Source organism: Vanessa atalanta, chromosome 7 (assembly GCF_905147765.1).
Source record: "Vanessa atalanta chromosome 7, ilVanAtal1.2, whole genome shotgun sequence".
Lineage (NCBI taxonomy): Eukaryota > Metazoa > Arthropoda > Insecta > Lepidoptera > Nymphalidae > Vanessa > Vanessa atalanta.
Window position 1 is genome coordinate 8,927,365 of NC_061877.1, and position 16,683 is coordinate 8,944,047.

Here is a 16,683-nt window from a genome sequence, read left to right on the forward strand (position 1 = left end):
ATTTATAGATAAAAACTGCAATTAATTACTCATATACACCTGTGACTTCTGTACGAAATTATACAATTATATTATATAATTATACCTTTCTGAATCTTGTACCTTTAAATTTATTGCAGATTAGCTGGTGCCAAGTACTCCGTTCGCATGACTTTAAGGCCTAACTCAAAAATACCTGATTGACATATTTGTGTATCATCATTGTGGCATCGTAGTTCCCGAATGGAGTTTATGTGTTTTTTTTTTGTTTGATAGTTGACTTTTTCGAAAGTTTTCCGCGCCATATTCAATAAAAATTGATTCAGCTTCAAAAGTTATGGGGGTTAAAGAAGGAATGACACCCGATTATAAATTTATAATTTAATCTTGTTAATAAAAAGTTATCATGAATTTGTCTAACGTATGCGTAATGTATAAAAAAAGAAATCAATAATTATTATAATGATTACCGTAATACTGCGTTGTACACTATATTACACGTACAGTGCTGTCGGGGATTAAAGCATAGATCTTTTTTGGAGTTGCTTACACATGACAGCCACATAGAGCTAGCCGTGCTCACTGGATATTGGAGTCACTCAAAAGTTAACAAAAAGTTTTTAGGAATGAGTGATCCGAGGTATTAACCTAGAATCACCTGCTTCGTACTCTGTTAAAATCGCTGCTTTTATCATGCTATAGATTGACCTCTCTTAATCTAGTAATTTTATATCGCTTTCGTGGGCTTAAATTTCTAAGAAGGGCTATTATAGGTACGGCGACTTACAAATTAAACTTATGAGCTGGCAGGCCAGGAGCGCTCAGGGACTTATAACTTAACTAGATAGTTAGTAGAATCAACCTGCTTCATAACTCTCTTAATCGTGTTAAACTCTAAATTAACCCCTGGAACAAATCGTAGAATTTCTATATTTATTCTATTTCTATATATAAGGTCAAAATAACTCATTAGCAACGCCAGAAATTATCAGATAACCAGATGATATGAGTTCTTGCATCAATGAAACTGTACAGCAGAGGTTTTCACTTAAGAGAACATTTCCTAGTTTCTGTGGAAATGTATCGTTGTCAAGTAACAAATCTGAATACTCTTGGCCGATTCGCACTAGTATATTTATTGTCAAATGCTGAAGGATGATGTAACACCACTGGAACTCTTTAAAATATTTTGAACCGCATTAGCTCTGGTTCCACGTGGTATTACATGCTGAGTGACTAAAGTCACCACAAAAAAGTACTGTAATACCTATGGTGTGGTCATTTTGTTTTGGCTCTATATACTGCTTCCACCGTTTTACGGTTTGCCATAGTGCATTAATACCATGTAACAGTCGCTGTTTCTTGAAATATGTCTGTGTCGTCTAAATCCTTCATAACTTTTTGACATCCCATGGAAGAATGGCAGTTCCTGTCTCACTTTCAGAGTTTTCTGGTGAACCTAATGATCTTCTATTTTGAGTATGTCCAAGTCGAATGACATTAAATCGTGATTGACGTTGGTGCATTTAACTTACTCTTTCTCTCTCAGCTTATAAATAAGTTTCTTCACTGTGACGCGTTGTTTGCAATCGTTGCCGATATTTGTCTTTTCTTGAGATTTCTGACGATGTTGTATCGTTCATGATTAGCTATTAATAGAGTTTCTCGTTCTGAGTTAATTTGAGCTATAGCGTTATTCAAACTTGAGAATTTCTTTCAATAAAGGCTTCAGACTCACATGGTAAAGTATGAGGTTAGTGATCTGTTTCTCATTATTTCGGGAATATTTCTACATATGCAGGTATTGGTTTGATTTTTTTTTCGAGGCATTTTTATAACGAATAAGTACTGACACACCATTTGTAAAATTGTTGTCTACCAGAAACAAAATAACGTAGGAACTCAACTTGTCGAGGTCAAATCTTATCGACCTGATAAATAAGAATAAAAAGTCAGTTGTAGTAATAGAAATCTAAATATTTTATGTAAGCAATGTATATTATGATATTCTTTATATACACATATAAAATATAAATAGCTCTTGCCAACTGAAGATTATTAAAACGATATTATTCTCATCCATAACTACATATATCTAATCCATAACACTCTTGTATTTTATAATTCTAATAGTTGAAACTGTAACAGGCTTTTATTATAGAAATTACATTGTAGCAGTAAGAATGTATTGACTTTGCAGAGTTAGCAACTTATTATAAGTTTTTAACTTGAGTTACGATAGATCTGACCACTTGAGGAGAGTTCCATCTAGCCGCGAGCGGAGCACAGCAGGAAGGGGTCACGGATTCCTTATATCGACACAACCCAGCAGCCTCTCTAACCTTTGTCGAAAACTGCCATTTCAGCAGTTTTAATCGGTAAGAATCCCACATGTAGAACCAGAGAAAACCGGAGTTCCCCTGTCCCCCAGAGGCCCAGGTAACATTCTGAAGGATTTCAGTGCGTGAAAACAAGATGCCGCCGAATAATACCTATTAGGTAGTAGATTCATTCAATTATTTTTGGTCATTTTTTGATATTGATAATTCGAGCTGCGCGTTTTTTTTGCCTTTCCAGCAGGCAGTTACGATCACCACCACATCCATTATAGACCAACAGTAAAATATTATATATTAACGTTGTCTCGACATTGCCGGAGAGTATTTTTTTTTATTCTAGATATTAAATTTAGAATCAATAGTAGAATACACCTGTGTATGTAATGTGGATTTTGCTTTTTTTATTTCTTTTCACTAGCTCTTAATTACATGTACATCAAATATAAATGAAAATTTATTAAATACTGGCTAGTATATTCTAACGGAAACTTAACAAAAGCTTTACCGATTTCCATGGTTCTAACATAAGCGGCTACGCCAGCTGGCTTTTTGAGGTTAATCCCCTTTGGAATTGAATTATTTTCTAATCTGCTGAAAATAAACAGCATGTATAGTATCGATTATTCTCAAAATCCCACTATCAATAATAAGAAAAAATTACATTGAAATGCTACATGATGAGTTAAATAATTTAGGAAACACTAAAAATTATTATAATGAAATATGTAATTATTATGGCATATTTAAACAATAATATTTACATGATTTTCAATTATGTAACTACGACAAAGATATATAAACTTTATTAAAAGAAAGCACAAACCATTTACCGTATTACATAAATAGTACATGAATTGTATTTTCAATCTTTTAACTTTTGATATTAAAGAGTCGATCAAAAATATTTTAAAAATCGATACATCGCTATTTTGACATATCGGTGTTCTATTGTTACAATTTTCTTGTTTATCTAGATATACAATAATGACAACTGTCAACTAATAACTTGTTTTGCTTGAATTTCGAAAATCGAAATGTTGTGACATTTGAGTGATATCAGCTTAAAGTTTTATTTGTTTAAAAAATATTGTTTATTACTTTTATTTGCATTTAAATGTTTTTATAAAAGTTTGCATCGAAAATGGAACCCTCACACATTAATGCCTTTGCATTGTCCTTCGATAAAAATCGAGTAAGTTAAGAAAATAATTTATTTATTCCAAATGCATATAATATATTTTAATAGCATGTACTTCTTACTCGTCGTGGACGAAATTCGATTAACTTTTTCTTTTCTCGTTTTCACCACTGTACTTTTCAAATAACATATTGTGAAGTTCAATTTCTACTGTTTAAAATAAATCTTACATTTTATTTCGTTAGGAAATTAATATTTTAGCAATAAAGTAAAAAAAAGAGCAAAATGAAATAAAAAGTACATAGATCCTGGAATCAGTAGTAATTAATTATTTATTTAAATAAATATAAATTAATTGCATTTAAATGTATTTCATCTTACAATCTATTAAAATGATATGTGTTTGTCTCATGTACTTTTATTATCACTGTTTTGATTACTATACTTTATTTAATTCTTCTCACACCAAACTTTTATTTACTAACATAACTACATATATTAATAACCTTGAAGTCAGTATAAAATTAAAAAAAATCTCCATCTATACAACAATATATAATTTGTATATTTGTTTTGTATTTAATTACTATCTGATGGCTTTATGTGCATATGAACATTTTAAGCTAGTCCATTGATCAACAGTACTTTTTCTGTAGTATTAATAACCCCCCAGGACAAAACTGCATCTTGTATGTTAAGGATAATGTATGGAGCTTCAATCCACCATGATTGAAATCCACCAATCTATTTAAAGTAGATATCCAACCATGAGAAAATATATCACCTTACCATTGTAGTTTTCCTCATATTGTTTATTTAATTGCTGAACATGTGTATTCCGCCAACCCGCATTGGAGCAGCGTGGTGGAATATGCTCCAAACCTTCTCCTCAAAGGGAGAGGAGGCCTTTAGCCCAGCAGTGGGAAAATTTACAGGCTGCTAATGCTAATGCTAATGGTAATGCTAAATGTTATAACAAATGGAACTAATGGATTCAAACACTGTATTCTAATAAAAGGCACATTTCCCACACCTCAGCTATTCCATGTGATATTAAAATATGTAAATTTGTAACAATCTATCAATGTGTTATAATACACACAAAATCTATTATAACTACATAGAAATGACTACACACATTTAGCCGTAAAAAATGGTAATTGTAACAACCATTGATGTTTTCGAGAAACAAAATATTGTTTTGTGAAGTTGTGTTATTGAATTTGTAGGCACATATAAATCGATAGGTATTAATAGGAAAAATATATTAATTTATGAAATTAGCTAGTCATTCTAAAGATATAATTTTCTGGAAACATCAGTCAAATCTGGTTGCTTAATGCATTATATCGTAGTAAGCAATGTTTTTGATAAGGTGGTATAGCATTCAACAGCGACTTTTTATTTTAGTCAATATATTGTCAATTTTAAGTGTATGTAGGTGATAGTGTGGGCAGATCAATACACAAACAGTTTGTACTTTGTGACTTTATAAATGAAAAAATCGTAATATATTATATAAATCTGCATCTTTCTTTCATTAATCTTTTAGGTGCAATGTACATATGTTGCATATTGGTACATGTATATGGACTATTAATTATCATCTTATCAGGATACTCATGCACTTGGCTATCTGGCTTTAACTATGTTTAGTACAACTATTTTTATATAATAATAATATGTATGTGTATAAAAACATTAAAATTATATTATCACTATTCACTATTGATAAAATTAAAGTTCATTATTATCCATCAAAGAAATTGTATCATAAATAAGAAGATATAAATGTATTGAACTGCTATCTATATACATAATGTTTATAAACTCTTATATGATCTGGAGTTCAATATTAAATTTACTATGTCAAAGTGTATCAATAATTGAAAACAAATAAGATAAGAGTATATCTAACCAATGGGTATATTTTATAGATAATCGAACCCAGTTAGTCATATTTATTAAACAACATAATAGAGATTGAGTTATCAATGTTTCAGTTTGAATTGTGATTGCGTTTTCAAGTAGCTACCGTATATATGATGATCATGCATCATGTTTTTGTCTGCCTGTCTAGCCCGGTGGTTATTTATTTATTTAATAAATTTAAAGTAAAAAACCGTTTTTAAAAACAAGCTTTTATTTAAATGCGCTAAAAAAAATGAATAAATTTCTACGCTAAAACTTTTACTGTTAACTTATAACGGAATTTCACATTTGACACAATTTATATGATATAAAAGCTTGTCGCGTTAAGTGAGGAATTTTTTTCTTAGAGCACAATCCACATCGTAAAATATTTCGATACCAGACAGGTATTACAATATTTAATTACATTCAGATTGGTTATCGAGATAAGTTTTCGTTACAGGGATGTGAACTATTTTCGACTTATAAGAACAGTGATTTAAAATATTCCACTCAAGATTACTACAAAAAAGTTTAATTATATTGCCACTCGCCTCCTAATCGTTTAATAAACATTCCGGCTTTTTCTTCCTAGTGTATTTTACGTGGAAGCTTTTGTTTGCATTTAAGATTATGGGTACTATTACATTAGTGTTATCATCTGTTGTGTCATTTGATCTAATTATATTGTTCGTTTGCATTTTTTTTAAATCATCTTTAAACAAAAAGTAAGAGCTACCACCAACTTACACGAATACGAAACGCTTAATCTTAATAATTTACTTTGCATTGTATTTCCGGTTTTTAGAATGAATAACTCAGTATAAATACTAGCATGGTTGACATTACGAAGACCGGTTTATACTTCCACCATCCCAAGGTGGACCACCTACCATCAAGTAACCAGTTTGCTCGTCTGCCTTACTAAAACAAATTAATAAAAAATGCGCACTTCTAAATAATGGTATTGCACTTTAAAATATGATTAACTACGAGATACCATTACTTCGGTATTTTGATTTCTTAATAATTAATTATAATTATTATGTCGTTAATATATGTATGTAGGTGATGGTAATTATTTTGACATAACTGTGCCTAATGATAATAATTATAGTTCATTGTTATTAAAATTAAAAACACTTATTTCAAAAATTTCGCTTTAAATTTTTCTGATTTGTTTTGACAAAAAACGTACGCATTATTTTTAAAATATTTCAAATATCTGTTCATTTAATATTTGCAATTATTTTTTAAACAATATTCAACTCAGTATTACCGTAAAACAGATAAAATAATTCTATAACTTCGAACATAAACCACAATTTTATCTAACCGTAATCTCATCAATTGGATCAATATATATATATATATATATATATATATATATATATATATATATATATATATATATATATATATATTAAAATTATACTTAACATACTAAACATACTATATATATATATATATATATATATATATATATATATATATATATATATATATATATATATTAAAATTATACTAAACATAGCTACAAAATCTGTTCTAAAAATATATGTACAATCAAGAAAGTGATAAAGGTGTTATCTATTTTCATACCTTCATCGTTTGTGATACTTTAAGATTCTACAATATTATATTATTTCATCGCGAGTAATGCACTTAAGTAAATGAATTAAAGTAAAATATATAGCTCGAAATGACTGAGCATTTCAGCAAAGTGTCTGCCAATTTTTCCCCCTATTCAGGAGATAATGAATCAATTCAAGGCAACGTGAACAAATTACTTAATAAAAAAATTTTTCAACATTTTATAACTACGCCTCCTATAATAATGTAGCCTTGGTGTTTGTTGGATTTTAGTATGGTCTTGATCATAATAAGTTCGAGATATACTGAAATACTCATCAACTCCTCAAACAAAAAAATACCGAATTTACAACTTTCTTCATAACGAATCTATCTATCTGTTTAATATTCTGAGCATAAATAAAAAAATAAGTGACATATTATTTAGATCCCTCCAAAAATAGCTAAAGAATACGGCTACGATAACGTTAAACGCGATATAAAAACTTGAGACAGTATAGTTAACTTTTATGAAGCCCGCAAACGACAGATTTTCTCAAATTACCTTCCTTTTATGTCTAGTGCAATTGTAGCTACAAAAGTAATTCTGAACATGAACGCACGTCTATTAAAATTTGATAACATATAGCCATTCCTTTTAGGCATAAGACAAATCTTAAAACCTTACGAAAAAAAGCGGTAAAAGATATGTTTACCGTCACTAAATTGACATCTCGTATGTTATTTTTATTTTTTATTTCTCTACAAATAATTTATCATATTATATTTTTGATTAAAATTACATATCTAACAGGACACCAAAATAATTTAAATTTTACTTAGTTGACTAAATGGTACATCATGGTTGTTTCAACAAATTCAAGGGACACTTTTGTCTTGGAATAATCAGAGACACGAAAGGGAAATTAAAAAACCTCCGGATTTTCCCATTCTGCATAATGCATAAATTACAAAAAATGGCAGATAATAAATATTATAAACAAAAATGTTAAATTAATTAGTTTAATCGTAAGTTATAAAATATATAATGAAATAGTAGTAGAATCGACCATGTTGGTGACATTAATTTTAACAAAATCAGATACCATACTCGCTCTACTCACGAAGCTCCGCTAGAATGCCAGCAGTGCGATTCTGTAAGAATTCACTTCGTGTCACACTCGTAAAATATTGATTACCGATTTATAATGATACGCCATTTTCACACATGTACATATTTTATAAATTTTATAATTATTACTTTCATTCTCTTCATTCTTACATTTCACTCTTATTTTTTTATTTGTATAAGATCTTTGTTTGACGAATGAAAATATCAAACGTTAATTGTTAAATATTATACATTACAAGCGACCATAGGCAGTGAGAAGCGGTCGTAGGCAGTGATGAATTTGGGGATGAATGGCTACATAATGGAACATGTTTGTGATCATTTAAAAAATAATTCTTAATTTGTTTTTGTTATCAAAGTTTATTATTAGAATTTTTTTATGGATTTTTATTCCTATTCACATTTCATATTTTCCATATAAATTGCAATTCCGTCTATTTTAAAAGTTAAAATTTAACGAAAATAATTCGAAAATAGCATAACTGTTTATCTACTATTCTTAGTTGATTTCAACATTTGTATTTTCATAATGCACATTCTGTACAACGATCTTGACCGCGTGATTAAGGAACACACATTAATTAATTTGCGTCATATTTTAATACCTACTGGCTGTTTTAAATGAGCTCAATACTAATGAAACAATTGAAAGTTATCGGTTTTTATAAAATAATTACCAAAATGTTATATTTAGAAAACTTGCTTGCCTTATTATTATTATTTATATTTATTACTAATATACTATACTAAACTCAGAACCCCTCTTTTGATAATCTACAATACCCATACGCTCATTTTACCTCGGTCACGGCACACAACAACCTGTCAGTGTATAACCTGCAACAAGTAATAAAAGTCCAGATTTGCAGTGTTATACATACATTATATTTATGTTAGGAAATTACCACAAAATTTTAATAAAAATTCTAAATAAAAAGATACAAAAACCATTTCTTTTTATTTATAAACAGAAGCTTAATAACTAATTACCATATTTCTAACTTAAACAATTAAAAACTTCCATACAAACTCTTGTTCTCAATTTCCTTTTAGATGACTAATTTACAGAGGTCATTTTTCATTGAATAAGTCATTTTTAAATTTATTTAAGTAGTTACTTATTATTATTTATATTCGCTTTGCCTTCGAATTAAATTTATATTTCTTTAAAATTATAATATACTTATGTTTTAAAATAAAGTTGTTAAATACTTAATATCCAAGACCCAGAGCCCAGTGCTCAACAAGACCCTAATTATCAGAATTAGTTTGAGTCATAATTTTATGGTAAACCATATAAGTAAAGAGGTTGTTAAATGGTTTTATTTGATCTGATTGATTATTATAGGAATTGCGGTGGTGGTTAATTTTCTGTTTACATTGAGTTAATTTAAAATGATTCCTAACGCATCCATTTGTCATTGATATACCGTGCTGCGAACATAAAGAAACAAAGAGAAAAAAACAATTTTAGATTGTAAATTGAAACCGTAGTAAGGGCGAGCACTTTAGCAAAAGTATTGTGTTATACTAGCGACTTAAACCTTCCTTTCTGCGTCTAATGAGGTACTTTATATCTTGTTAATATACAACAATTTAATTTTTCTAAATTGTTTATATATAATAATATTGCTATGTATTATATAGATGGGATATAAGTACTTATAGATTTTGGATTCCGTTAATTATCAAAAATTTATTAAGATCCACAAATATTACTTTCAAAGTGACATTTCAAGACTGATATCATAAAATATAAAAAGATGATTTGGTTAATTTTTTTATAAAACCTTATTAATTAAACATTACACATAACATTAATAGCCTGTAAATTTCCCACTGCTGTGCTAAGGCCTTCTGTCCCTTTGAGGAGAAGGTTTTTCAGGATACACATTTGGCAGAATTTCCACACATGCAGGTTTCCTCACGATGTTTTCCACCGCCGAGCACAAGATGAATTATAAATACAAATTAAGCTCATGAAAATTCAGTGGCGCTTGCCTGGGTTGAACCCGCAATCATCGGTCATCGGTTAAAATGAACGCGTTCTAGCCACTGGGCCATCTCGGCTCTTTTAAACATAGTTTATTAAAAATAAAATACATACATACGTACATCTCCATTACCAAATCGGTTATCCATCAGGAGCTGTAGCTATACACTTCCAACTTACAGACTGATCTCCAGATCCTAAGGGATCTGCGAGCTATTGTCTATTCAATAGACCAACAATGCAGTAGTTTTAAGCTACCAAGTAATCTTACTTAATAACTTAATACAAATAATATCATAATACGTTCCGCCGTAGTACCAAAATGAAATGTACCTAAATAAACAAGTCGGTTCAATCTCAAATTAGGGTTCGTTAAGATCAGTTTTAAATGGAGTTTCTGGAATTTAACTTGTTTATAATATTTTATGATTAGATTTAACTAATTAATATTTTTTTATCATTAAAAAAACAAATGTTCTAAATTATAGATCCGTTTTAACCACAACGAGCGCCCAGGTGCAAACAGTGTCCTGGCGACCTCGCATTGGTCCCACGCGAAGCGCCCTGATTTTTCCTCTTTGTTTTGGTTAAGACGGGCCTGATAATATATGTAGTATATCATTATGAGTATTAATATACCGCGGCGCACCCATTAAACATACAATACCGACAACAAAGGGCCTCTTTTCAAAAGCAATTGCATTTTAGTTATAACAATACAATCTATTGTAATAGATATACCCTTCGTTTCTTAACGAATGTACAATATTGGATTATTGTAATATCCAATTAAGTCCACTATTTCAATATACAGACTTCAATTATTATTTTAAAATAACACCACAAAGTCAATTAGTTATGAATAGCCGAATGAAAAGTCAACAGTTTGAAGGCTATTTCAATTATGTCAAATTGTGGTTAAAGATTTACATTTTCACGATACGCTTGACTTGTAATATTCTGTTTGATCTCTACACTTACTAGTAGCAGTCTACTTGACTAGACGTAAATGAATTTAACAAAATAATGTTGTCAATTAATTAAATTTAAATAATATTACATTTTTTTATAACTGGTATTATATGTTCGTTATTTATTTACATATTCATAGTAAAAAAACTGAAACTAATCTTAAAGACCTTCAGTGGTTTCGAATGCAAGCCGAAACCAGTTGCGTTTTGGTCTTGTAAGATAATTTATTTACAATAAAATGAATTTGTTTATTTGCCTTGTAGAGTAAAAATTCAAATAAAAAAAATATAATTTACATTAATTACATTCATAATATAAACTACCGCGCTATTTTAAATTCGTTCGATAGAATTATTATAAATTAGGCTGTTTTACATGACTTGCGTCTTAAAATACAACACACAGTCGTCTAGATTTTAATAGCCACGTTAAGGTCAATACTTTCTACTCGACGAAAAATTTCAGGCTTAACATTATTGAAATAACCGTCCTTGTTTCAGTTGAGCTATTGCGGCCAAGACTGTAAAAGGATACCGCCATCTTTATGGAATATGTATGGAACTAAAGTTAATTACCTGGATCTAAGGTAAAAAAATCACTATCTACCTACTTGTAGCTTATTGTCTATTTTATGAACATTACACGTTGATATTACCAAATTTAGACCATTTGTATCATTTGAAGATATACGTAATGAACATCATATCATCATCATATCTAATTGTAAATCAATAGTAAAGCCTGTAGACATTCAGAATAATACCCATAAACCTAACAATATATATCTCATTGTACATTAATATAAGTGAATTGACTAGTCTCTTTCGAACCTACGTCAATGTTTTTTTTTTGGTTGTAACTATGAATATTTTTACAATTTTATGATGTCTGGAACCGAATATCTGGCTAATTAGCGAGATTATGATACTCGTCGTCGTTTTTATGAAACCATTCATTAGTAATTTCTATTCTTCTTTTAATAAATAAAACTTTCAAAAATACCACGTTGATCTCAATACTTCAAACATACAATAGTAATATTCCGAGGGGCAATTGGACAATGTTCATTTTCGCAAATCATCTCATCTAGGAGACTAATCGAACTCATTTAAAAAAAAAAACTGGATATTTTTTAGATTAGGTATATGTTATTAAGAGCTTTATATATAATAAATCTCGTACTGTATACTAATTGTATTCATAGTATATACTAAATGACATATTTAAAATTATATAGTAAATATTATTGAAGAAAATAGTCCTATTTTCTATGTTGTTTTCAGTTACAATAACATTGAAACTTTAAAAGGTCTGGAAAATTTCAAGGGATTGGAAGAATTAATATTAGACAACAATAAATTAGGCGACACTGTTAATTTTCCACACTTACCGAGATTGAGGACTTTATCGATAAATAAGAATCAGGTAATCCTCTAATTATACTAAAACTACATGTAAAAGTGACTTATAATTTAGAACAAAGCGGCTTGCTTACCAATCGCAAAATATTAACATTTGCTAATAATTTGTATGTAAATAAATTGGCTGCGGCCCGCGGGAAAAACCCGCGTTAAAGTTGCATTATACACGCTTGTTCATACAATTTGTCAAATTGATTGACGGGAAAGATTACCGCTCGAGCTTCCTAAAAAATGGGCTATCTTAAGTAATCATAATCAATCAAATAGGACTTGTAGACTATCAGATTAGCGCGTAATGCAAATTCCAATTTAAATTAGTGCACTTATTTAATAAATTGAAAGTATTTTCACCTCGGATTTCTTGAGATATAATGTTGAGTCCAAATTTCAGCCAACTCTTAGAGTACAGAGAAAAGTTGATTAAGTTTTCTTTGAATATATATCAAGCATTTTTGTTTTAATAATTTTATTGGAACAAAAAATGTTTTCTTATGTGTTTTTAAAAAGGGAGTTAGAATGCGGGCAGGCTGAATCGCACGTATTATTGTAAGGCAATATATTAAATTATTTTAATTTATCTTTGATTGTAATTATATTTTTCAGATATCAGATTTAGATAGATTGATAAATGAAATAAGTAAGAATTTCCCATCACTGACATACCTGAGTCTTTTAAGTAATAAAGCATGTCCGAACCAGCTCTCTGATAATGATAAAGACGACGCTGACTACCAAAGATACAGGTGAGACATAGGAACTAGATTCATTTATCATTTTGCTATATATATACTTATTTTTTTTAATTTTTAAAATGCTTCCATCATTTCAGATATTTTGTACTGTACAAACTGCCAAATTTACGGTTTTTGGATTCAAAACGAGTTTCAACGGCTGAAAGTAAGGAAGCAGCCACCCGTGGCGAGTTTATGCGCGTGCGCAGACCCACCGGCGATACAAACTCCTCCGTGGTATTGCCTACAGGCACCACTTTGAGACCCTTACCTGTGGACCTAAACGCATTGGGCAAACATAAAGGTTAAATAATTGAATACAAAATTATTTTTTTGATTTTTATTAGACTACACTCGTATTTAGATTAGACGCTAATATTGCGCATTATAACATTTCAGTTCTTATGTTTTTATTAACCATCCAACAAATTAAAAAAATATATGAAATTTATTGAAATTTTATTACTCATTAAAAGAACACTTTACGGATAGAGACTGATACGGATGCTTGAAGCTCAATTTCGAACTCAGGACTGATCAAGAACAGTAAATGGGGATACTAAGCTCATTGCTTTTCATTGCAAGACCAACTTTGCGAGTTTTTTTGTTAAAATATCTTTGCGAGTTTTAAAATATCGTCAATATTCTAAAATGCTCTTTTTTTAAAATGTTACTCAAATAAAAATATTATGGATTTGATTTGACATGAGATGACACGCTTATTCTTTACAAAAAAATTATACTTTTGTTTATTAATGGTTCTATCATGATGAAACTGAAATCAAATCAAAATATACTTTATTCAAGTAAGCTTTTACAAGCACTTTTGAATTCAATAAACTATATTAAGTGAAGCTACCACCGGTTCGGAATGTAGATTCTACCGAGAACAACTGGCAAGAAAATCAGTAGTTACTCTTTTTAAACATCTAAAAATACAGTCATGTTAGTTGAATACAATTATATATGTATGTATGTAGGTAATAAATCCTGCCTGGAAGTCAACAAAGTCAAGTCAACAGGTATCCGTTCCATTGTTGGCTTAATTAAATTGTAATTTAATCTTGAGAACGTGAAATTAAATAAAATTGTTTATAATTAATATAACTAGTTGTTGCCCGCGTCTTCGCTCGCTTTTTAGGGGTTGGTCAACTGGTATTAGACATAAAAAGTCCATGTCTTCCTTGGAGTGCAAGCTTGCTTCATACCAAATTTCATCAAATTCGGTTCAGTGGCTTGGAAAGAGCAACAGACAGACTGACAGACAGAATTACTTTCGCATTTACGATATTATAGTACATTATTCTTATTTATTCTTTATTTTCAGGTGCTTACGGAAAATGCCTTTATAAATATACGGGCAAACATTCAGAGGGGAACAGGTTTATACTCAATAGTGATTTATGAGATGTCAAGATGTTGGTGATGTAGATAGTTATTTGCATAATTATATTGATAGCTACACACGCAACAGTGTACCAGATATTTACTTTTCAAATATATGAAAAACTATTATGGTAAGGAGGTTATGTCGCACTGCTGAGCTAAAGTCTCCCCTTCGTCTGTGGAGGGTTCTATTCCCCGACACTGCCTGCTTATTATGGTAAATAAATCTCGGAATGTGAATTTTAACTTTAATCACCGCTTCCTTGGTAATATCCTTTTTCAAATAATTAAAACATATATTATGAATATATATATAATTTAGTATAGTATAATAATATTATACAATACTAAATTATTTATAATGTAGAAATCACGTTATATTTGTATACTTGACGGATATACCTGCGTGTGGTATCACGTGAATGTTATAATTATTGCATGTATAGTTATTCTTTAATACTGATGAATCATTTGTTGCCAGCACTAAAATATTTTATTTTATTGGAACATGCCATATCGTTTTTCACTGTAATTTAGTAATATTATTGATGAACTAATTATAATTTGATTTTTTTGTATTTTAGCTATAAGCGCACATATATTTTAAATATAGAATTTATAAATTTTATTATAAAATCATACTTTTTTGCCTTGAGCAAAAACTGCCATTATACAACTGTGATTATTGATACATAATATTAAAGTTGTGTCACAATTTGTAACATTTGTTTTATTATCACATATTAATCCCGACTTAAAAAGAGGAGTTTGTACCATTTTTTGTCATTACATAACAAATACATGGAGCGAACGTTCGACGCGTTTATAAATATCATTCGTAAAATTATATAAGTATGGTAATATGTTTTAAATAAATCTTATTATTTTGGAAATACTATTATTTAAATTTCGTGCCGATTTCAATATAATGCTAAAACTCACGGAAACGTGCCCAGACATCAAATTTCATCACATCACACGCACACGGCGAATTTTAGTCCACGCCCACGTTGATCACTCGGCAAGTAGTGTACCTAATCGAAAGGACGCTTGAAATCGTTTGTAAAATTTAAATAAACTTTTAAAATAAATCAGTTATGTGATTCATTCAAGACCGATATTATTTCCTTTTAACCGTCTGTCTCTTTACTTGAGAAATGTGCGTACTCATCACTGTATGCCCCAAAGCAGGTTCCACGAACAACATTTTGTTAAAAGTTCAATTGGCATTTTATAATTTTTAAACAATCTTTTTGGATATTGTGTCAATAGGAAATTCTCTTAGGAAGCGTCTTCTCTTTTTCTTAAACTCCAAGAAAGTAATAATACGACGTAATCCGAACATTACCTTCCATAGGGTGCGCTGTCACAAAACTTCCGGCGAATAAATGATAACACACAATGTGTATGGTAAGTTTTAGGTATTTTTTTTAACCTTGGGGTATTATTGTTCTCGACAAATATTTCTCGTCTGCCAAGCCTTTATAGTTTGTTATTTGTACATTTCTGTAGTCATTCTCTTAAACACTGACATCTTAGTTTGTAAAAATATATGTGTTTAGTGTCACAATAAACATATTTTCTGTGACAAGGTATTAAAATATATAATCATTTAAACTCGTAAATAAACAGAATCAACACATACCCATCATTAAAATGCAAAACTCGCCACTGTATCCAGTCAACATTGTATTCATTTATTTAATGAACTGGTTATGTTACTCTAACAATCAGAAATAAGCTTTAAAGTTTCATGCCTCGAATTGCTTGATCGATCTATCGAGAGCTTAAATTTTTTTGATCCATTATAATTGAGGAAATAAATAAAAGAAAACATATAAAGGTACAATCATAAATTTATTTATAATAATACGAATGTAATGATTCGTACAACTTAGGAATGCAATGGAACGGGACAGTATATGAAACATAAATTAAGTACTAAAAATGTTCTTTATCATACAACTAACTGTGGTTTATCTTATAAACCTACGTGTGATAATCAAATTTCGTACTTCCCGACATGTTTATGTACATTTAAAACATCTACAAAATATTTATATGTATATACATGAAGAGTTAATAAATGCAATTATTGACGTGAATATA

The 16,683-nt window shown here is 29.6% G+C and overlaps 1 protein-coding gene across 1 annotated transcript; it reads left to right on the forward strand.

Annotated features, from left to right (window-relative positions):
• Nucleotides 1-3,324: 3,324 nt before the first annotated feature.
• On the forward strand, nt 3,325-15,234 carry LOC125065236 (leucine-rich melanocyte differentiation-associated protein-like). Its single transcript, XM_047672747.1, has 6 exons — nt 3,325-3,510; nt 11,537-11,622; nt 12,320-12,461; nt 13,061-13,200; nt 13,287-13,492; nt 14,516-15,234. Exons 1-6 carry the CDS (start codon nt 3,460-3,462, stop codon nt 14,593-14,595), a joined length of 705 nt encoding a protein of 234 aa, XP_047528703.1. The 5' UTR covers nt 3,325-3,459; the 3' UTR covers nt 14,596-15,234.
• Nucleotides 15,235-16,683: the final 1,449 nt, after the last annotated feature.

Coding starts and splice junctions, on each gene's coding strand:
- LOC125065236 (XM_047672747.1), top strand. CDS start 3,460: ATGGAACCCTCACACATTAATGCCTTTGCATTGTCCTTCGATAAAAAT. Junction 12,462..13,060: donor TATCGATAAATAAGAATCAG/GTAATCCTCTAA, acceptor TATATTTTTCAG/ATATCAGATTTAGATAGATT. Junction 13,201..13,286: donor GCTGACTACCAAAGATACAG/GTGAGACATAGG, acceptor CCATCATTTCAG/ATATTTTGTACTGTACAAAC.